This window comes from Daucus carota, chromosome 9 (genome assembly GCF_001625215.2).
Source record: "Daucus carota subsp. sativus chromosome 9, DH1 v3.0, whole genome shotgun sequence".
In the NCBI taxonomy this organism is placed as follows: Eukaryota; Viridiplantae; Streptophyta; class Magnoliopsida; order Apiales; family Apiaceae; genus Daucus; species Daucus carota.
Genome location: NC_030389.2, coordinates 8,644,542 through 8,667,841, shown reverse-complemented (window position 1 = coordinate 8,667,841; position 23,300 = coordinate 8,644,542). Strand labels below are relative to the sequence as shown.

Sequence of the window (23,300 nt, the reverse complement as noted above, 5' to 3'; positions counted from 1 at the left end):
TTGCATGTTAATTATAGATAATCTACGGATGACATACACATTGTAGCATCTATGGATCAGACAGCCCATCAACGGTGTGGCACTGTAACAAACCTAGTAACTTTAATTTTAGCAGTTGGTAGATTCAGTTTATCAATTAATATTGTAATTGTTCTATCAACATGATGTGTAGTTAGGATGACAAATTATATACATACATACATATATATATATATATACATATATATATATATATATATATATTTCAAATCATGTAATTTACACAAGTGAAGTAAAGATCAACGAATAATCAAAGTATCAACATATGAAGAATAAAAGTCTATCAACCGCTATTCAACTCATCAACGGCTAATGTCAGAATGAACTGTCAACGAATATTTCAAGAAGCCATCAACGGCTACTAAATTAGCATATCGAATGCTAATTTAGTACTTACCAGTTGACAAACAACAAGTCAAAGAAAGTACAGTAATGACATAGGCCGAATATAGAAAAGTTGTAACTATTGGAAACTAAAATATAAAAAAATTTGGTCATATATTGAAGAGTCGGAAGCCTACCAATTCTAGCAATACCACAAGGAAATGTGCAGACATGCTTTCTGTTATAGAGGGCAAGAATTTCCTTAAAATGTGCTGCTGTAGACTAGAATAAAAAAACAACTAGTCTATTTTAGTATGTATCACATTGTAATCTTCATTTTAACGTATCAGTTGTAGTAGCAACTGAAGTGTAACCTAGAAAACTTTAGCAAGAAATATTTGTAAAGGTTAGCACTTCAATTTTTCTTGTAAGCAGCTAAGTAAATTTTACTTGGGAGCTTTAATATAGAAAATCCTTATTTGGGGAAAAATAATCCACCTGAAATTTTGAAAACCTCTTATTCATTATTTATGTTTATACATTTTAATAGTTCTTGTTTTTGAATACAATTACAGTTCAAAAAAATGATAATTTTTGTAAATTGTATTCAACCCCACTTCTACAATCTAATTTCATTGTTTGTATTTTTAAATAACAAGAGCGTAACATCTTCTAAATGTAACTACTAACGGAGTGGTGATTCATATCTGAGACATCAGTGACAAAAAGCTATGTGGTGCGATGGGGTCAATGTAGAGCATGATCGACATCAAAGCAATTTTATGAGAAATTCAAGCATGAGCTATATAATGTTCTAAAATGAGGAAAAGAAAGATGCACTATGAAAAGGATATCTTTGATACTTTTAAACTCATTACGTTTCAAGATGAAATTGAAGTGGAAGAAGATCTGCATGAGTTGATGATGATGTTTAACACTATATAAGCAAACAACTATGCGGATGGAAAAACTAACAGCTTGGTCTTCTGGATACCTTGAGGCCAAAATCGATCGTTTGAATACCTAGTGATCTACGAAATTGAGAATATGGAGTCTTTGTGGAGATCCAAGTATTTTGGAAACCTATCATACTTCACAAATAAAGATACAGAAGAGTCTTCCCCTTTTGATGTTAAGGAATATTTCGGTTATGCAAAGTTGTTAATGAGAATGCTGATGAATAGTCAGCAAAATATGACTCAGAAAAATCAGGCTGAAATGGAGGAGAACTATATGGTTGTGATCCTATATGAAGGACAATGAAGGAGAGTCCTAGTGATTCAGGATCATCCTTGTATCATGGAGAAAGTTATAGAAGTGAGACATCAATTTTTAAAATTTGTCAAAGAGCCTATTGTGGAGGTAAAATGGGATAAAAATAAAGCTAAGATTTACAAGATAAGAACTTTAATGACAATGATATTCTCAAATTGGGTGTGGTGAATGCTTTAAGAGCTGGGTGGCTAAATGTAATTTCCTAGTCTTTGGTAGGGTCGAACTAAACATGGAACATGAGTTATGGTCAAGTGTCTACATGAAGGATATTCTGGAGAACGTTGCTCATTCGAGTTTGATACTTTGTTGGAATAGAAAAAAAGAACGAAATGGAATGAAAATGACAACCTAGTTATCAACTCAGTTCAGCGAGGACAAGGTATTCAAGATGTAAAGATTTTATATAGGTCGAGGACTTTATAATGCAGGTGGAAGACATAGAGTTAATGAAGGTAGAACAAATTCTCACCGAGTAGACAATATATGAAGAATTGATGACTAACAAACAATGATTGGAAGCAGTTCTGAGTCTTGATGGAAAAAAGTAAAGTTAGGTCCATTTATTAAGATTTTGTTCTGATAGTATGTTTGAGAAGGGATCCAGTGCCCGACTACCGACTCCTCCCGCAATTGCTGTTAGGTTAATGGTCAAGGTTGGGATCGTACGCATAGTTTGTTTTTAAGTTTATGTTGGGTATGTTGTAGTCTCGGTTGTAAATCTTTAAAATTTTAATTGATTTGGCAAAAAGAAAAAAAATTATCGAAATACGGTATTTTAAAAATTTAGTAAACATTACATGATCGATATTTTCTATCATTTTAACTAATCATATTTGTCAATCCATTAATGATACTCTAACAATCATAATCCATGATACCGGACTACACGTCGACGACCTGAATTTTTATATTTAGCTTTAATAATATAATATAAATATGTTATCTCTTCATATATATACTTTGTAACCGATATATATATATATATATATATATATATATATATATATATATATATATATATATATATATATATATATATATATATATATATATGAAGACGAGGAAGACTTGTATAATAATACTTTTCCTGTTTCACTTTATCACGTTTGCCAACCCACACTTTTGATTATTAATATTTATAATTTCATATAATTATTAAATATAAAACTTTCACTGTATTAAAGTATTCATGAATACGAATTCAACAAAATCACTCATGACTGTATTTAATCACATAAATTAAACGTAAATTAGTAATAATTTGTTTCATGATATGAATAGATCCAACATTTCAAACGGGAAAAGTAAAATGAAACGGAGGGGTACCGTAAAGATTGCCGTACACAGTTTACATAATTGAATAGTACATGGGACATAATAAATTGTTGGGTATATAATTGCAGAGGTGACAGTTTGACCAAGTATGATTAAAGTGTCCATAAGACTTCTTACATTTGACTTAATAGATTATTAGCAGACATAATTATTCGAAAACAAGTCAATTTCAATAAATTACTTACTATAAACATTTTTTCTGTCATTTTTCCAAGTATTCATCACAGAGAAAAACCCAAAAATTAAAATTTCGATAAAACCGATTATTTGAAATTAAAATAGGCTGCTTAGCAAAAATAAATAAATAAATTAGAATAGGCAACTTAAACAGCATGATTAGTGCACCTAAACATATTTTAAATTCCATACTATACTAGTTAAATAATAAGAGTACCGTTACAACTTACAAGTGTTGAAAAGCTGTGGAGCATACTTTTTCAAGAATAAATCGACGTGGAATTATATTATTAATAACGTTTAGCGATGAAACACTTTTAAATATTCCACTACTTTCAACGGTAAAATACCGAGCAAGACAAATTAAAATAAGTAATTAGTCTTAAGTACGCTCCTAATTGGACGCATATGAAGAAGAAACGCGTAATTAACACTAATTGGTTCAACAGCTTCAACCCAGCTAATATTAATAGTTTTTTTTAATGTTTGGTCTATTAAACCAGGCTGGTAACCCTTTTCAACGGCATCAAAGAACCTAATCACAACCAATCTAGCAATCCAAAGGAGAACTGTCGAACTAGAATGATTCAGAAAATAAAAAAAATTAGTAAATGAATTTTTTAAACTAATTTTTTAAAAATTATTGACGTATCGTCTGAGATATTAGAATCCACATTTTTCACTAGTTAGTTATAGCATGCGAGAAAAAATGTTGAGAATAAAAGACTATTTCTACTTCTCAAACACATATTTCAATACACCTGTTTGGCAATTACCCCACGTTTATAGTTCAAGTGATACGTCGTTAAGAACGATGAATAAAGTGATATTTGATCACGCCGCGTGGCCAATTTAATATTTAAATCTAAATTTTAAATACTAGACATCAGGTCAAGCATTTGAGTTTTACAACACAAAACTGATAATTTTATTTACTAAAAAAGGGAGAAATAAACTATAACCAGAATAAGTATATGGGCATATTTCACGTATTGCCTCTGTATCAGCAGTATGAAGATGGAGATTGATAATTTCCATCAGCATGCTCAGACTGAAGCTTCCTCGCCTTAAGATCATCGAGGTAGTTCTGATAGATATAAGTTGCAAATCCCCATATAGCCATTAGCATCGCAATTATCTTTACTCCATTCATTCTATCGTGGAAGATTATCACAGAAGCAATAGGAGTAAGCGCCAACGAAAGAGTACTGATAACATTAGAGAACAATGACGAGACCACAAAAATCAATCCGACTACACCAACAGAGCAAACCTGCCATGAAACTGCTGTACCAATTATAGTCATAATGTATGAGGTTCTTCCTTCAGTGAAACCATTCATTTCTCCATGCAAAGTCCTCCATTCACCACTTGCAAAAAGGCCTATAATTGCAACACATGTAGCAACCACTGATGTGTAAATTTGCATCTCCAAAACTACGGCAAATGTTTCTCTCTTTAGAACCTTTTGAAACGTAAGCTGCATAATGGATAACAAAAGAGAGTAAAGTGCCGAGGCAGCTAATGTGGTAAGAAATCCAAGGGCGTACTTCCATTTAGACAGGCCTGATGGTCCACTAGAATCATCGTTGACAGCAATCAGAGAAGCGGATAAGGAAAGAACTACAACGGAATTAAAAATTAGGGCAGTAAATTTCTGAGAATTTATGAAGTAAGAGAAGATCGCATTGAAGGCTAATTGGGTAGCGCAGATTAACGAGTACGTAGAAGCAGACAAATATAACAGTCCAACAGAATACAGCATATTGTCTCCCGCAATGACTACACCAAGGATGACATATATAAATGATATAACAGCAATGGAAGATGACGTGGATTCAGTTGAAGGCTTTAGAGTAGAAGGGATAAAAAGTAATGGGACGAGAAGTATAGGAAAGGCGGCAGTTTGAACAAGTGTAGCCAACCATTTACTATTCCCCCCTTTATCATAGTAGTATCTCCCCAGAAGAACAGCAGCACATTGACCAGCCAGAAGAAAGAAAATGTTGATTGATACCAAAAGCCACCAGTGCCAGCGCTTAAATTTGTGTAGAGGCAATTGATTTGATGTAGTTCCATGGTGCACCAATATTGGAGCTTCATTACCTGCCATTTAAAGATTGTGCAAGAAAAGTGAGGGAAATAATTATATAAAGATAGAAAGAGATTAAAAGAATCCTCCACAATTCTTCAAGAAAACCATGTCACAATCGATTGGTTTAGTAAGTTCTGTTCTGTAATAATACTACACGTTTTCGACCTACTTGCTAAATCATACTCTTTCTGACTATGATTTATAGATACGTCACTGACATTATAAACAAAAGCCATTGTAAGAATAGTACCATATAGTATTGTCCCTATAATAAGAATTTATGAATTTAATCCTGCCGAGAAGTTTATGACCAAGGTAACAACAACATATCTCATCTTCTTAAAATAGCCAGCCTTTTAGTGACTAATTATCAGAAGAAATAAAAATCCACTTCTTTATAGAAATTCAAGTACATGGACCACTATGTTGATAATACATGCCTCAGAAGTCAGCATTGCTAAAAAAGAAGTGGATATTTGTGCAACACAGCGTTACCATCCTTGCAAATTGCATAAGAATTCATTATGCACTGAAAAAAAGAAACTTCTCTGCACTAAATTCATTATGCAAGAAAATATATACAAAAAAATAAAGGGCATTAATTATAGCCATAAGCATTACATCTTATCCCAGCGTTTGCTGTTCATAATATATTAACATATAGCATACATTTACTCATATTTATATTTTGCAAACTTACGCAAAAGTAAACAATTACCCTTATTATAATTATGATAGTCATCTTATGGACGAAACTAGTGGAACCACCAGTTATTATCACATTTACTATTTGAACAGACCATCGAGCATAATAGTAATTGTTCTCTGCAACTAACTGTTGGGTATCAACCCAATATGAATGGGATTCTGATTTGACTTAGAAATCAGAATTGGATTAGGATTATGATTAGGTATTTTAGAATTATATTCTGATTTGTCTAAGTTTGAGATGGCATACATAGTCATAATGTTTGTTAGGTACGCTTGAGTATTGTTAGGCTTGAGTATTCTAGTTTGTTGGATTGTATAATTGACAACGGTTTTGATTAATAATACAAGTTGGGATGTGGATTTTCTGCATCATATATTTTTGTGGGTGTGCTTTGTATTAAAATCAGTTTGGTATCATTGAATCAGTTTGGAATGGAGAAACTAACAAGCAACAACAATCAGTATTGGAGGATGTGCATGAAGGCGTATCTCCAAGGACAAGATCTATGGGATATCGTTGATGGATGTGATACAGATTTGCTCCCGGATACACCTGAAAATTCTGAAGCAAGAAGAAAGTGGAAGATTGAGTGCGGGAAAGCCTTGTTTGTTTGCGAGGCTTTACTCACAAAGATTTAATTGATCACATTCGAGATAAGGAGTCTCCAAAAGACGTTTGGGAAACATTGGAGACGCTTTTTACAAAGAAGAACACGGCCAAACTTCAATTTTTTGAGAACGAGTTGGCTAATACAAATCAAGGAATCATGTCAATTGCTCAATACTTTCAGAAAGTAAAGAATTTATGAGCTGAAATTTCAGAGCTTGATCCGGATGAGCCTATCAAGGAGGCACGAATGCGAAGATATCTTATTCGTGGCATAAAGAAAGAGTACACCCCATTCTTGACATCCATTCAAGGATGGGCAAATCAGCCTAGCATCGTTGAGTTGGAGAATCTTCTTACTAATCAAGAAGCTCTAGTTATGCAAATGGCAAAAGCTTCAATTTCAGAAAACAAAGGTATAACCATTATAATTACAGGAGGAGCTGGAAGGCATATAATTCCAAAGGAGCGGCTGACTGGAAAAGGAGGGAATCCAGCGGTGAGGAGCAATGGAGATTGAAGGATTTAAATGAACGGAGAAGCTGGCCGGGAAACAATTTCAAACAGAAGGAGTTGAACTCGGAGAATACACAATACGAGGCTAGGAAGAAGATTATATGTAACATGTGTGGTAAACCTGGACATATAAAGAAGTTCTGCAGATCTAGATTTGTAGAAGGAAACGCAAGTGTTTCTCAAAACGAGGAACATTTGATGATTGGGGAACTTGTCTTTCAACCGAGATGACAAATTTGAAGAACTTTATACAGTGATCAGCCTTAACTTCTCTTGATAAAGGCAATGTAGAAGAAGGTTTTGCAACTATTGATTATTCAAAAAATTAGAAAATTGATTCAGGTTGCTCTCATCATTTAACAAGCAATGATTCTTTACTTTCACAGAAAAAGGAATACATCGGAAATAAAGCAATCGTGACGGAAAACAACTCCATTCATCCAGTTGAAAAGGAGGAAAATGTAAAGGTTAAGGCAATGCAAGGACCAGTATATCTGACCAGTGTATACCATGTTCCCGGTATGACAAAAAATCTGATTTGTGTTTCCTAATTAACAAATTCTGGTCGATATGTTTTATTTGGTCCAAATGATTTCAAAATTCTGGAGAATGTCAAAAGCATTAACGGTAATACAGTATTAAGTGGAAAGAGAGTTAATTATCTCTATGTGTTGTCAGCAAACGAAGTTTTTGTGGAGAAAACAAGCCGGCATAATAAAGCATCTTTGTTGCATGGTCGTTTGGCTCATGAGAATTATGAGAAGCTGACAAATATTTCAGCAAACAACATCGTAAATGGGCTGCCTAACTTGGGAAACGTTATTCATGAAGCTGTTTATGAAGGATGCTAATATGGTAAAGCTCATCGTATTCCATTCGAAAAATCATTAATAAGTAATGCAGCTGATCCATGCTGATTTATTAATAAGTAATGCAGCGAGTTATAGAGGCCTTCAGTATATGCTTGTAATTGTTGATGATTATACGAGGGTTTCATTGGTGTTCTTTATGAAAGAGAAGTCTGATACGTTCTCAGTCTTCAAGCAATTCAAAAGGAAAATTAAGGGGGAGCTTCGAAGATGGATCAGGTGTTTGCGGGCTGATAATGGAGGGAAATTTACATCAAATGAGTTTACTGATTTTTGTGAGAGACATGGAATAAGAAGACAATTTACATGTCCGCGAACATCGCAGCAATATGGAGTTGTTGAACGCAAGTTAAGGCATTTACAAGAGGTAAGCAGAAGTTGGATACATGAAAAAAATCTTCCTCAAGAGTTGTGGGCAGAAGCTATGCAGTGTGCTTGTCATGTAATAAACCGCTTGCCCTCAAAAGTTATCAACATGAAAACTCCCCATGAACTTCTGTAGAAGGAGAAACCCTCGGTGTCATATTTTAGAATCTTTGGTTCTACATGCTATGTTCATATTTCGGACTAGCTGCGTGCCAAAATGGATCCCAAGGCAAAGAAATGAGTATTTGTGGGCTATGATCCTAATTGGAAAGGATGGGATATATGGATCCCGAAACACTTAAGGTTGTGACATCAAGAAATGTTGTCTTTGATGAAACATCGTCTTACCATGTACAACCTATATAAACAAAGCTTGCAGATTCGTCAAACGATGAGAATGAAGATGCACATGACAAAGAAACTCTTTCAGCTACAAATGTACCTTACGATAATTCTAAAAGTGAAAGTGAAAAACTCATGAAGAAAATAATGAAACTCATGGAAGCGACCAACAGCCTCGAAGATCACAAAAAACACGGAAAAGGAATAAAAGATACACTAACTACACTATTGGAGTTGAATATGATAAGATTACGGAATGCTTCTTTGCTGGCCCGGTTGATGAATCTGAGCCATCATTGTATGAAGATGCCAAAGGCAATCTAGATTGGGATGTTGCTATGAAAGAGGAAATATCAGCACTACATAAGAACGAGACATGAGATCTAGTTACTAAACCTGAAGGAGTTTAACCAGTTTCTTGTAAGTGGGTTTACAAAGTCAAGCGTAAATCAAATGGAAGTGTTGATTATAAAGCGAGGCTTGTGGCTCGTGGTTTCTCCCAAAGTTATGGGCTGGACTATGAAGAAACTTTCAGTCCAGTTGCAAAGATGACGTCCGTTCAAGCTATTCTATCCATGGCCGCCTCAAAGGGATGGAAACTTTGGCAACTAGATGTGAAGAACGCATTCCTTTACGAAGACATTGATAGGGAAATCTATATAGAGCAACCTTTGGGGTTTAAATCAAAGAAATTTCCAGACTATGTACGTCATCTCAAGAAAGCTATCTACGGGCTTAAACAAGCACCACCGTCCTGGTTCGGAAAAATTGCTCAATATCTATCATTTTGTGATTATTCTTCCTCAAGTGCTGATGCGAGTCTATTTATAAAGAAGGATTCGAAGGTGCGTGTACTTGTGCTATTATATGTCGATGACATGATAATAACTGGGAATGATGAGCAAGAAATCAATAGATTAAAGGATGAACTTGCTATCCGTTTTGAGATGAAAAATCTAAGGAGCTAAAAAACTTTCTTGGTTTGGAGGTATCAAGGTGCAAGGAAGGTATTTTTGTCTTTCAAAGTCAATATACTAAAAGATTCTTAAGAAATTTAAGATAATTCATTGCAAATCAGCAGCTACACCAATGGCTGGAGTTAAGAACTAATTCTGGAAAGGAGCTCAAGGATGAAAAAACATATCGCACTTTGGTTAGAAGTTTGATTTATTTGACAATCACAAGGCCGGATATATCATTTTCGGTTGTAGTTGTTAGTCAGTTTATGCAAGAGCCAAGGAAGCCACATTTGGATGCAGCTAAAAGGATACTTCGCTAGCTTAAGAATACAATGAACTACGGGCTGATGTATAAACGAAGTGCAGAAATTTTACTCAATAAATTCACTGACGCAGATTGGGCTGGAGATCCCTCATCAAGACGATCCACCTCAGGCTATTATTTGGACCTTGGATCAGCTGTGATATCATGCTGCGGCAAGAAGCAAGGTACCGTAGCTTTATCAAGTACGGAGGTAGAATATAATGCAGCCACACTTGCTGCACAAAAGTGTGTGTGATTAACAAGATTAATTATGGATATTTCTCATTCTTCTATGCAAATGGTGGAGTTATATTGTGACAATATGAGTTCGATTCGACTAGCCTCAAATCCGGTATTTCATGCGAGAACTAAGCACATTGAAATGCACTATCATTTCATATGGGAGAAGGTGTTGCAAGAGGAGATTGATCTTATACAAATGAACAACTTGCTGATATATTTAAGAAGGCACTGCCTAAGGGGAAATTTGAGTTTATTAGAGAACTCGTCTTGGTTCCTGAAGTTCGCACAAAGAGGGAGTGTTGAATATTGTGCAAACTTCTTAAAGTTTCTAAAAGTATTGAGAAGATAATTATCCATCCTATAGGTTCATGCATTCAAAAGCTAATGTATCTGCATTTATTATAAGTACTATGAATCTATCTAGACTCATGTATCTAAATCATCTAGAATAGCCTACTCCATCTATATATTGTAATCTGCACATTAGTGTAAGACAAATTTTCAACAAAAAGTATATTTCATAAGTAATTTGTTCTCTCTTAAGTTAAACAACAGTGTGTGTGAGTTTTCTGCCTAGTGTAAAGAAACTGATCTTGGGCCTGCAGTTAGTTTGTCTACTGCAGTTTGGAGAGTGTTAATAATTCTCTCAACTATTCGATGATGCCGGCACCACTGCTGTGTTTGTAATTGCCACAAAAGTGATTTGATTGCGCAAAGTCGATCCACAACCGAATGAATCATGCATATCGGGAGATGACGTGGTGATGATGATGAAGAGGTGGGGCAAGAACAACTAGGTGGGGTCAGAGAAAACAAAGAAGCTAAAAGGAACAAAAAGAAAATGACAGCCATATATTTATAAGTAGAGTAGATGGATACAGATAATGTTTTGGTTGCTTTTAGTTGATTTTCAAATTTGCTTTTGGTTGATTTTTTGGTTGCTTTTGTGATATTAGTATTGGCCTCGTAGAGCACTCATTTTTCGACCTTTGCAACAACTTACAACTCATTATGCAATTAAACATATTTTTTCAAAGTTGCATTTATGGTTGCATATATGGTTGAAAATGCAACCTCCACATATTTGGATATTTTTCCTCTAGAAAATGGTATTTTTGCAATTTTTATTTTTTTTATTTGGAAGATTATAGTTTTGCAATTTTTTTTTAAATTATAGTATTTTTGCCAAAAGGTTTCTAGGCCGGGGAATTTCTGAAAAAACCCCTTGTTTTTATTTATATTAAATACAAACATATATTATAAGATATTATAATATTTTTTTATACAGCTGCTGATGGCAACTAACTACTTTCTTCGTATTAAATATTCTTTGACCATTTTTTGATATATTATTTTCCTAATTTGATGTTATCATTTTATTAATCATAACATATTTTCAATATTATTAGTGAAATTTGTTATTATTTTTTTAAATACAAACAAATTATAAAATATTGTAATATTATACAGTTGCCATTATTATATTAAGGATATTTATATCATTGAATATCAAAATACAACTACTTATCAAAATTATAAGTTTGGATGTTTTTAATTTCTATTTGGCTGTTTACCCTTTTAATTTTAAATACAAACATATTATAAAAAACTATTAGAATTTTTTATACAGTTACTATTTTTATTTTAAGGACATTTATAATATTGAATATTGGAATACATGAATACTATTACTTGTTCAAATTATATGAGCTTAAATGTTTTTAGGGTACTTATCAAAAATACCATTTTTTGTAAGTATTTTCACAATTTTACCATCTTTTGAAAATATTTTCGAAAATACCTTTCAACCGAATGCAAGTAAATATGTAAATTTCGTATTTTTGCAAAAAAAAGTATGTATCAGTCCCGAGAACTTACCCCTCTTTCTCTCTCATATCTAAAACACTAGCCATCTTCTTCGGCACCTCCTCAGTTCCTAAGGGGTCGTTTGGTTCGAGGAGTGGTATGGGGTTGGAACGAGGAATCGTGTTAAGCTGGTATAGGTTTGAGGTATCATATCTGATATCATGTGTATGTGTTTGGTTGAGTGTTGGAATCAATATATACAATTTTTGTAAAAAATAAGTTGTTAATTTATATTAATTAAAAATATTAATAAAATTATTATTGTTATATATTTTTGCAACATTAATTTAATTTTGCATAAAAGATTAATATTTCATTACATAAATAGAGACAAAAAAAATCAAAATTGAATGCATCTCATACCCACCTCCCCACTTGGGTATCAAAAACCCATACCTTAGAGGTTTAAGGTATGGGTTTGAGATTTCATTTCCTTCAACCAAACACCAGGTATGGGTTTGGAATGGACAAACCCCATACCTAATTCCAAATACTCATGAACCAAACGATCCCTTAATCTTTCTAATGAATTTAAAATTGTCGAACAAAAATGGGAACAATATGACTTTTATCGCTAATATACTTTGTGGGAGTCTTAAATAGAAATTATGTTTTTTGTAATTAATTTCTTTCATGATTCTCTTTATAGAAATTATATTGTCAAATTATTATTTTACACTATATCAATGATGAATAATAATGAGATTTAATAAATCAGTGTATTTTTTAAATAAATTAAACTCGTAATTTAAAATAAGTGATTATTTGATACGTAAAAATATTCTTCTGGATTGTATTATTCTTGTATAATCTTAACTCGAGCAATAACAAATGTAATAATTCTGTCATTTTTACTTTGAGTTCTCTGACCTTTTCTTTCTCTTTCATTTCAAGTTGCGGGGCTTCGTTAATTTTCGCAGGGTCATTGTTTAAGTTGAATCCGTGTGTCTCATTTTTAATTTTTTGTTTCCTGTTTGGTTGTTTTCCTTAATAAAACCAGTTTCAGGTTACACTTGATATTATAGAACCAAAACAATAAACATAAGTTTCCTTTCGTAGTGCATTTCACAGGGTAGAAACATGTAACAAATAATATAACACCAGCTTAACAATTTAACATATAATAAAATTTATTATAATGCTTTGCTTTCCCATTGAGTAATAGATCAAATATTTTGAAAAAAAAGTAGCAATATTTTCAGGGGTCAAAGGCTTGCTATAGAATCTATCAGCACCAGCTTCCATAAATTTTTCCATTAAAGCTGGATTGCCGTGCGCACTTACTCCAACAATAAGGGAGTCCACATCCCTTTTCTCTTAACTGAAATATAGAATTAAAAATTTTAATGGCAGGGTATGTTTAAATTTATTAAAATGTAAGTATTTGTGAAAGGAGATTATACATTTAATCAAATAACTAATCTCAACACTATTTATCAATGGCATACTAACATCCATGGTTATGATATCGTAATGCTCACCAGATTGGCATAACTGAATGGCTTGCATTCTGTTCTCAGCCATTTGGAATTTTGTGAAACCAGGATGACGTAAGGTAAACTCATGAACTCTTCTTGTTAATGCTTCATCATCAACAATTAGCACACTCATGTCTTGAAACTGATTTGTCATGATTAAATACCACAGTAATGAGAGAACGAGAAAGTACTTAGCTTGTGAAGTAGTTGCGATATTCATAAGTTCTACACACTGGTAACCTTACTAAGGATGATGGATAGCTGCAAAACGGCGTTAAAAGTATAATAAATAGTCTTAGAGATTAGATTTAGATATTCTGAGATTTTCCGTTTATGCAATCCTTTGATTAATCTAGCATCCCATTAATTGCATAGAATTAGTTTAGACATTTGTATTTACTTGAAAACCAATATCTTCTTATTTACTTTTCTATTCCCAGATTTTTTTTTACTATTGAAAACTAAAATATATATAGTAAAAAACAATTCCAGTAATAGAATTATAAATAAGAAGATATCGGTTTTCAAGTAAATACAAATGTCTAACCTAATTCTATGCAATTAATGGGATGCTAGATTAATCAAAGGATTGCATAAATGGAAAATCTTAAAATAATCTAAATCTAATCTCTCAGACTATTATCTCTACGACTATTATTATAAATTTAACTCCGTTTTGTAGCAATCCATCATCCTCAGTAAGGTTACCAGTGTGTAGAACTTATACATATCGCAACCTCTTCACAAGCTAAGTACTTTCTCGTTCTCTCATTAGTGTGGTATTTAATCATGGCAAATAATTTTCAAAACATGAGTATGCTAATTGTTGATGATGAAGCATTAACAAGAACAGTTCATGAGTTTACCTTACGTCATTCTGGTTTCACAAAACTCCAAATGGCTGAGAACGGAATGCAAGCCATTCAGTTATGCCAATCTGGTGAGCATTACGTTATCATAACCATGGATTTCAGTATGCCATTGATAAATGGTGTGAGGTTAGTTATTTGATTAAATGTGTAATCTCCTTTAACAAATATTTATATATTTAAAATAATTTAAACTTGCCCTGCCATTAAAATTTTTAATATCTACATTTCAGGCAACCAAATTATTAAGAGAAAAGGGAGCGGACTCCCTTATTGTTGGAGTCAGTGCGGACGGCGATCCACCTTTAATGGAAAAATTTATAAAAGCTGGTGCTGATAGATTCTATAGCAAGCCTTTGACCCCTGAAAAAATTGCTACTTTTTTTCAAAATATTCAATCTATTACTCAGTGGAAAAGCAAAGCATTATAATAAATTTTATTATATGTTAAATTGTTAAGCTGGTGTTATATTATTAGTTACATGTTTCCATCCTGTGAAATGCACTACGAAAGAAAACTTATGCTTATGGTTTTGGTTCTATAAAATTAAGTGAAACCAAACCTGGAACTAGTTTTATTAAGAAAAACAACCAAACAGGAAACAAAAAATTAAAAATGAGAAACACACGGATTCAAGTGAAACAATTACCCTGCGAAAATTAACAAGGCCCCGCAAATTGAAATAAAAAAGAAAGAGAAAGAAAAGGTCAGAGAACTCAAAGTGAAAATAAAAGAATTATTACATTTGTTATTGCTAGAGTTAGATTATACAGGTATAATACAATCCACAAGAATATTTTTACGTATCAAATAATCAATTATTTTAAATTATACGTTTAATTTATTTTAAAAAATACACTGATTTATTAAATCTCATAATTATTCATCATTGATATAGTGTAAAATAATAATTTGAGTATAATTTCAATAAAGAGAATCATGAAAGAAATTATACATAATTTCAATTTCTATTTAAGACTCCCGCAAAGTATATTGGAGATAAAAATCATATTGTTCTCATTTTTCTTCGACAATTTTAAATTCTAAACTAGAAAGATTAAGAATGCAATAATTATTTCCGATATCCTCTTGGTCTAGTTACCCCTTCTTTTACATGTGCTTTATTTTAAATATCTCAAAGACTGTATCTGTGTGAAATTCCGTTCAACTATCAATTTAAATACTCTTAATGTATATGCAATTCTAAATTTTAGGTATCCAACTACATTGTTTATCTAATTAAAAGTCCATTTTCTACTCAATTTAATTATTCTTTATTTCTATTTTGTCGAACACCAAAATGTTAACTTTCTAATTATATAAATTTTTATTCGCATGTTTAATCTTATTAAGAACATTGGTGGGTAATGCACTTATATCAATTACTTTTTTTTAGTTTTTCTCTTTTCTTGGTTATAGCTTAAGTTTCTAAGTATATAAATCACTATTCAATAAAAATAAAACACATCAATTTGTCCAAATAAAAACAAGTTTTCGAGTACTTCATTAAATACATAAGTGTTCTGTAAATATATATAAAGTGTGTGTGCAGTTAAAAAAAGTAAAGTCTTATGTATACATGATATAGAGTGTTTGTATAGAAATATAGATTGTTTGATAAATACATCTATTTTGTTGACATGAATGTCTAAATCATGGTAATTTGTATTTAAGAAAAGAATCAACAAGTATCTTGCTAGGGGTGAACATAAAATTCTGAAATAGGTTTGATTATAGATTAAACGACTTACTAGAGGTCCTTTAAATTAATTATCACATTTTTAAGCTGCTAGTACTTTCCACATAAGAGAAGTATGTGCTCGTTTGCTTTAAAATCTAACTTGCACATACTATATCTTAATATATTTGTTTCTATGATCTAAAATCCAAATTTAAAAAGTTCTAAATATTGAATTACTTAAATATGTTATCATGAGATTTGAACTCGAAAACTTGGCGACATGGACGGAGAACGAACCTACTTGATAAGATCACTTCAAGTCAAATTAAAATACTAATTTAACTATATATCGGATATGAATTATTATGTTTTACATCTTTCAAATTTTTTACAATGAATCTACTGGACACGTTGACCAGCAACTTCTGAGCACACTGCTAGGCCAATACGATCCTCATGCCATTTTCGTTTTTTCTTATTATCATTTGCTTTTTGGTTATAGATATGTCCAGATTGTTTTAGGTTGAATACCTGAAATGCAGGAGTAGTTGCTTTAGTGTGGGAACTAGTGGTTTAATAGTGGTAATTGTTTGGAAGTTGTGTGAGTTTATGAAAGTAAAACAAGGGACGAAAGAAATTTATACAAACTTGTAGTAATCTTTCACCCAAAGAAAGTGTGTTCTGGAAGTTCTTACAGGGTAATATAACTGTGACTATTCGTTGGGATCAGAAACTAAGCATTAAATAATTAAAAGAGGGAGTACAATTGTTGCAAGATGATGTGCAATGGCTAGGAGTGGTATCAAGTAATGTCTGAATAGACTAAAAATCCTTGAAGACTTCATCTGTTGTTCGCTCCCGCAGGACAACTCCGCTTAAGCGCTCAGAACAAGTTGCACATATATGTGTTCTCTTTAAGCAGAAGGTGTTTTTTATATTTATTATATGTAAAATTAATGCTTGTGTGGTTATTATTTACTTGGGTGTAATGCCTCCGAGGTCTCAGTTCAAGATTCATACATAGACACACACAAGCGCGCGCGCGCACACACACACGCACAATCATCTACAGCATGGATGCACTACGGGAGGAAACCTACACACACCAGAATTATAACAAACAAGTACACAATTCTAAAATATAAGAACAGAATTAATGGTGCTGGTATATCTATCCTTGAGGCATCTGCATGTTGGTGCAACAGTATTAAAAAGATAACATTGAATATAATTCTTTGAATAATATGAAAATGGGAAATAGACCAGTAGCTTAACAGGGTTGGTATATTTGTACAAAATATATCAGAAAACAATAGCAAGATATATTAACAAGCAGTACAACGAAAACAAAGAGTGTCATTTTTCTTGCGGTCAATAAAAGCACAGAAGTACATCGATTAAGACAGGTTAGTAGAAATGGTGACAGAATAATGGCAGACTGGTAGTTGATGCTAATTGGTTAACACAATTTACTGTCGTAGATTACGTATTGCAACGAGTTTGACTTAATAGGCTCATCTCACTTTCTTGTCAAATGTCTTTTCTTTCAGAGGCTTATGAAATTTCTATCTGAGGTTCATGTTCTGGGAACATTTATTTCCGTACCAATTGTGCAATTCTTAACATCATATGATTCAGCCTAAATTGCAGAGCTTGCTTGTATTATTCGCCTAAATGAAGTACTTAGACCCACGAAAATGTATTCTTTCTCCAAAATATGAAAAGATTGTTAAAGACCTTACAGAATTCGCTCTCTTATGCAAAAAATATAAAACAAAGTCAGATGCAAACAGAACTTTGTTAGAAGGAAAGCAACTATGGAAAATGTTGAGGGTCGTAATTCTGAATATAGTTTAGACAGGTGATTTTCAAAAATTAGTCATCTATTTGATACAGATCAATTATAGCAGAAAAAGTGATACTGGAGTGGAGGTATCCTTTGGCAAGGGTGAAACCATCGATGAAATTAAATTTTGAAAGTAGATGACCTCTAATAAAAAGGAGGTTAAAAATATAGTGAACAGATGGAAAGCACCTTAATGCTGATTTTGTGCCTAATTCATTGGATATTGGAACCAGTAAATGACTCCGGGCAAGTGAATAAGCTCTCTATAGAAGAAAAATCTTAGGACCAAGGAGGCAACAAAGCTTATAAATTAGTAAGTTGGGTGATCTTTCTTTGTAAAGTAAGTATTGATCAAGACATGACTACAAGAGGCAGTCTTAAAAAGGAAATGACATTCATCGATCAAATAAGATCAACTCAGTTTGTCATGTGGGATAAAGAGACCAAGTAATTAGGCTTTTAACTGTACATTCACATACAGTAAAATTAATAGAGAAGCTCCCCATGATATATTACTTGAAGCATTAGTTTAATTCCATAAAGGTCCTTCTGTACCAGAGTATCTTTGGAGGTCTCTCACACCAAAGATTGTGGATGCTAGAGATGTTATATTTCTCAACATGAAGGTTATTAGAAAGTTTGAATTAATCTTGATATAGTATAAATCCTAACATATTAATGTGACGCTTGAAGGTCTTAGCAACTATGTCCACCTAATTACATTAAAGGAAATATATTGGATGATTTATTGAACCTGCTTATCAAGAAAAGTTAAATAATCCATTTGAATATTCGAGATAGCTACAAAATTGATGAAATAGCTTATTATCCGCTACAAATTATAATGACACTAGATGTGAGAAACGTTTTTGTAGACTATGAAATGGTTGAAGTTAAATAAAAATATAAGTTTGTCAGATATAAATGAAAAGAAAGTTAGTTGTGTTTGGTGGAGGAGCTAGAATTTAAACTTAAGGTGAGCTATAAAGATTTCATCTACCAAATTAAATTCTAATTTGGTAATATGTGTATTTCCAAGATTGTATGAGTCAAATACATATTATTATATGTTGTTTAGATCTTAAACTCAGAATTTTTTTTCAACTCAATTGTAAATTTTGGTACATCAAAATTACTTGTATATTTGTAGATATACGGGGTCCAGTTAAGAAACAAGTTTTGTTTATATATAATTTGTACTTTGTTTTCATTTATGAAACAGCTTTGGGCTTTTAGTTCGATTCAATGTTAAAACAAAATATATTATTTTACGATGATAATAAAAACAAAACATTACACAGGTAAAATCAGGGGAAACTTGTGTGAGTGGAAATGAAAAGGTTGGAAAATGGTCATACTCGTCGAGGGAAAAGGAAAAAAGATACACACAGGAGCTTGGACCAAGTACAAACAACCAAAATCACACTTTTATCAATTACTATATAGTTTTCGCGCCGAATTCCTTAAACAAGTAAACAAAATGACAATCCACTCGCAACCAAAAGCCGAAAAATTCCAGAATAATCTAAATTCCTAAATCTCTGACTCAAAACCCCATAGGTACAGAAAAAAGGAATAGTTTCTGTCATAATTAAGCATGGACCTCCAAAACATGACTTTCTAAACCCTTAATTTCTAGTTCACATAACAACAGAACAAAATAATTTGTAAATCATAATTCTGATAAAACAAAAAAAAAAAACTACACAATACATGACATCTTCTAAACCCTTTATTTCTAGTTCACATGGCACTTGTAGTTATCAACGAGTACATATATAACAGTCATAGCAATACATACATATGAGAGAGAGAGGGAGGGAGGGAGAGAGAGAGGGAGAGAGAGAGAGGAACCTGACATACGTAGAGAGATTGACGAGAGAGGGAGATTGAATTGCGGCGAGTGTTGATGCACGGACGGTGAAGAGTGGAGAATATTTATATGTACACTTTTGTATAGTGTTTTTGTTTGACGTGTCTCAATTGGTAAGAGCAAGTACAATAGGTTACCCTATTACTTATAAATAATAAATAATATAAAATAATGAGTGCTAGTATGTCTTAGTGATTTAGGTAATCTATTTTACGGGGTATATTCGATTATTTACGGGGTATATTCGATTGGGATTTTAATGGATTGTTTTTAGTCTATGGATTTTTAATGGATTGTCTATGATTTTGATTTTGTGCGGATTCTGGATAAAATGTCACAGAGTTTATAAAATCTAAGCACAATGCTTCAAAATCCCATTGATTTTGGTGGGATTTCAAAAAATTTAAAATACACTGAAGAATGCAACAAAATCCATCATTTTATAAAATGCAAAAAAATCCATCAGCATTTGAATACCATCAGATTTTAATGGATTTTAAAGAATCCCAATTGAATACCATCGGATTTTAAAGCATAATTTAAAATCTCAATTGAATACCACCAGATTTTGTAGCATTATTTAAAATCCCAATTGAATACCTCAAGATTTTAATGAATTTCAAACAATCCCAATCGAATACCCTCGGATTTCATAAATTCAAAAAAATGCTTTAAAATCTCAATCCAATACACCCCTCTTAGTGTCAACTCCAATAGTAATATTTATATTTGTTCTCCTAAGATTATTTTAATAATAAATTTGAGAGAGAGAAGGGGAAAAGAGAGAATAGACAAAAAAAGAAGGAGAAAGATGATTATTTTATTCATAAATATTAAATAGGTAATGGCTAGAGGTTACTTATAAATAAGTAATGGCTAGGAGAATTAAGGTTGTGCTAATGATTTAGGATAAAACTAGAATAGTGTTGGAGTGCATTTTTTTGACACATTACCTAAATGTGAGTTTAGGACATCATATAAGTAACCTATTGGACTTGCTCTAATAGTACAAGGAAATCTCGTATACAAGGAAGAGGTGAGACTTTACCCAAAATATGGTCAGTAAATCTCACGTCACACTTATCTGCAGTAGTGATACTTTTTGGGTAAAAGAACTGATACTTGAAGGCTTAAAATTTAAATTATGTCCAACCTTTTGGTTTTTGGTCTAGGTTAAAATACTATTTTTTTTCTTAACTTTTTTATAATTTTATATACTTTTTAAAATTTTTATATAAATACTGTTTGCAACTAAAACAATCTCATTCAACTTTCATTTTTATACGATTTGTAGTTAAATACAACCTTAAAAATAATTATTTTCGAAAAAAATTAAATTTTTTTTTTCATTGCATTAGATTTTCATTTTGGTTGCAAGTTGTTGTCTTTGGTTGCAGCACAGTAGATTTGCAAAAATAAAATAAAATCAAGAGAGAATAATTTTGCAAACGTTTTCAAAAATTAAAAGTATTTTAACAAAAAAAATTAGAGAAACGAGTATATTTTTCGAAAAGCCCAAGAGTATACGTAAATATTATATAGAGGGAAGTTATCATAAATATTATATATTTTAGTAAATATTATATAGAGGGAAGTTATCATAAATATTATATATAAAATATATATATTTAGTTTAAAATTGTAAAATGTATTTTTATTTCAACTACATTCAATAAAATATTAAATAAAAAATATGAATTTAATCTATATATTTCATATCAAAGTTTATATGTCTACGGAGACTAATGATCAAATAAAAACTACGAGAATATTAAACCCGAACCAAAAGAAATTAGACCTATATGATACATCACCCACCGCTAGATGTCATCACCCATTTCTTGGATGTCATTACTCACCCGGGGCCACTCCCAACCCAAGTCAATCCACCAGGGCCCCACTAAAGCCTCACTAAGGCTCCTAGAGAGGCTCCAGACAAGCTAAAAACCAATACTTTACCTCACCCCCTACTCAGTAGGGCCCATCTGCGTCCACTAGGTCCCACCTAGGCCTTGCCAAAACCACCTCGGAGTTCATTCTCGGGACCCACAAACCTCCTCATACTTCTAAAAGCATTGTTTCGCATTAAAGTTTATATTTAGTAGTTTGTACGTGAGTAAAACTCTCTCTCTATATATTGATCATATATACCGTTTATTTTCACAGTGTCACAAGACAACCGCTCCTCAAGATCATTATCTCAAAGTAATTCATATACCGTTTATTTTCATAGTGTCACAAGACAACCGCTCCTCAAGATCATTATCTCGAAGTAATTCCAGATATTTACAGGCTATTTTGATTTCATTTTCTTGAACACACCGACACCATCGGACATGAATAGCGTGAAGAAGATATACAAAAATCACGAGTATGTAGTAGAATACAAGACCCTTTTAGATGCTAAAGAGATGAGAAGAAATCGTTTTGAGAAAAAATTGAGGATTATAAAGTGAGGCCAGTGCCTCCTTTTACGAGGGTTGCATAGTTTGATGCTTTGGATAAAGTGGATGTGTATGATAATGATTGACAGTGAGTTGCGAGAGTTACGCACAAGTTTGGTTATGTTTGCACTATATATTTTTGAGGGTTATGACAGTCTAGTTTGAAGTGAAGACTTAGATCACTCAATAATTGAGGATTTCATGACAAATGTGAGTCTCATGTAAAAAATAATAGATTCGTCGATTATTATTAAAATAAAAAGGTGAAGAGAGTTGAAGATTAACCATTTATCAAAAATAATATTCACCCAAGAGAATTCAATCCAAGGTCAAATGATGAGAAAACTGAAAACCGATCGAATATGTTTGTAACAAATGACATAAAACTTGTTTTTCTCAAAAAAAAACAAAAAATAAATTTGAACGAATATGAATAGTCCGTGATCTCACAACACAAGAATGAGATGATCCCCATCCTATCCTATTTCTGATATAAATCACTAGTGGAAAATACACACTTCGCGCAACTGAGAAGAATATGAAATATAAAATATTTTAATGGATGCATATCTATAATTTCTGAGTCCTTTCACTTTGAATCTTGTTGTTAAAATATTAGAAAACTCTAGCCTTCAATCCAAGAAGTGTATTTCAACTCTGAACATATAAAACTCTCAGAACATACAAAACTTCTTTCAGGGAAGCCTATATTGATTCCAGCTCCAACCACATGAGACTACTTTGCATCCTACCTTCTCAATCAAACCAAACTTTTATTCCAACTAAACAACTTTATATTTTTAATCCCAAAGCTATTTTAACAATATAAGCCAAGTCTTGTCATAATGTATAGACATGAGTTCAAAGAATTCGTTTATATGTGATGTAATAATGCTCAAACTCACAGCCAACCACAATCTTTAAGCAATATGCTAATGATTGTGACTTCTAATGCATTAGAGTTCAAATAGAAGACTCTCAGAGATGCTCTGACAGTTTATCCTGTACATCCTCTCGGAGCACTGTATAAATATATAGCATAATGCCGTTATGTGACTTTGCGTGACTTGGATAAGCGCA

The 23,300-nt window shown here is 32.3% G+C and overlaps 1 protein-coding gene across 1 annotated transcript; it reads right to left on the bottom strand.

The window, feature by feature from the left end:
• Positions 1-3,974: 3,974 nt before the first annotated feature.
• LOC108200485 (probable purine permease 11) lies at positions 3,975-19,883 on the bottom strand. Its single transcript, XM_017368658.2, has 2 exons — positions 19,758-19,883; positions 3,975-5,256 (listed from the first exon to the last, which is right to left on the bottom strand). The coding sequence occupies exons 1-2, from the start codon at positions 19,762-19,764 to the stop codon at positions 4,154-4,156; spliced, it is 1,110 nt and encodes a 369-aa protein (XP_017224147.1). The 5' UTR covers positions 19,765-19,883; the 3' UTR covers positions 3,975-4,153.
• Between the last annotated feature and the right edge of the window lie 3,417 nt (positions 19,884-23,300).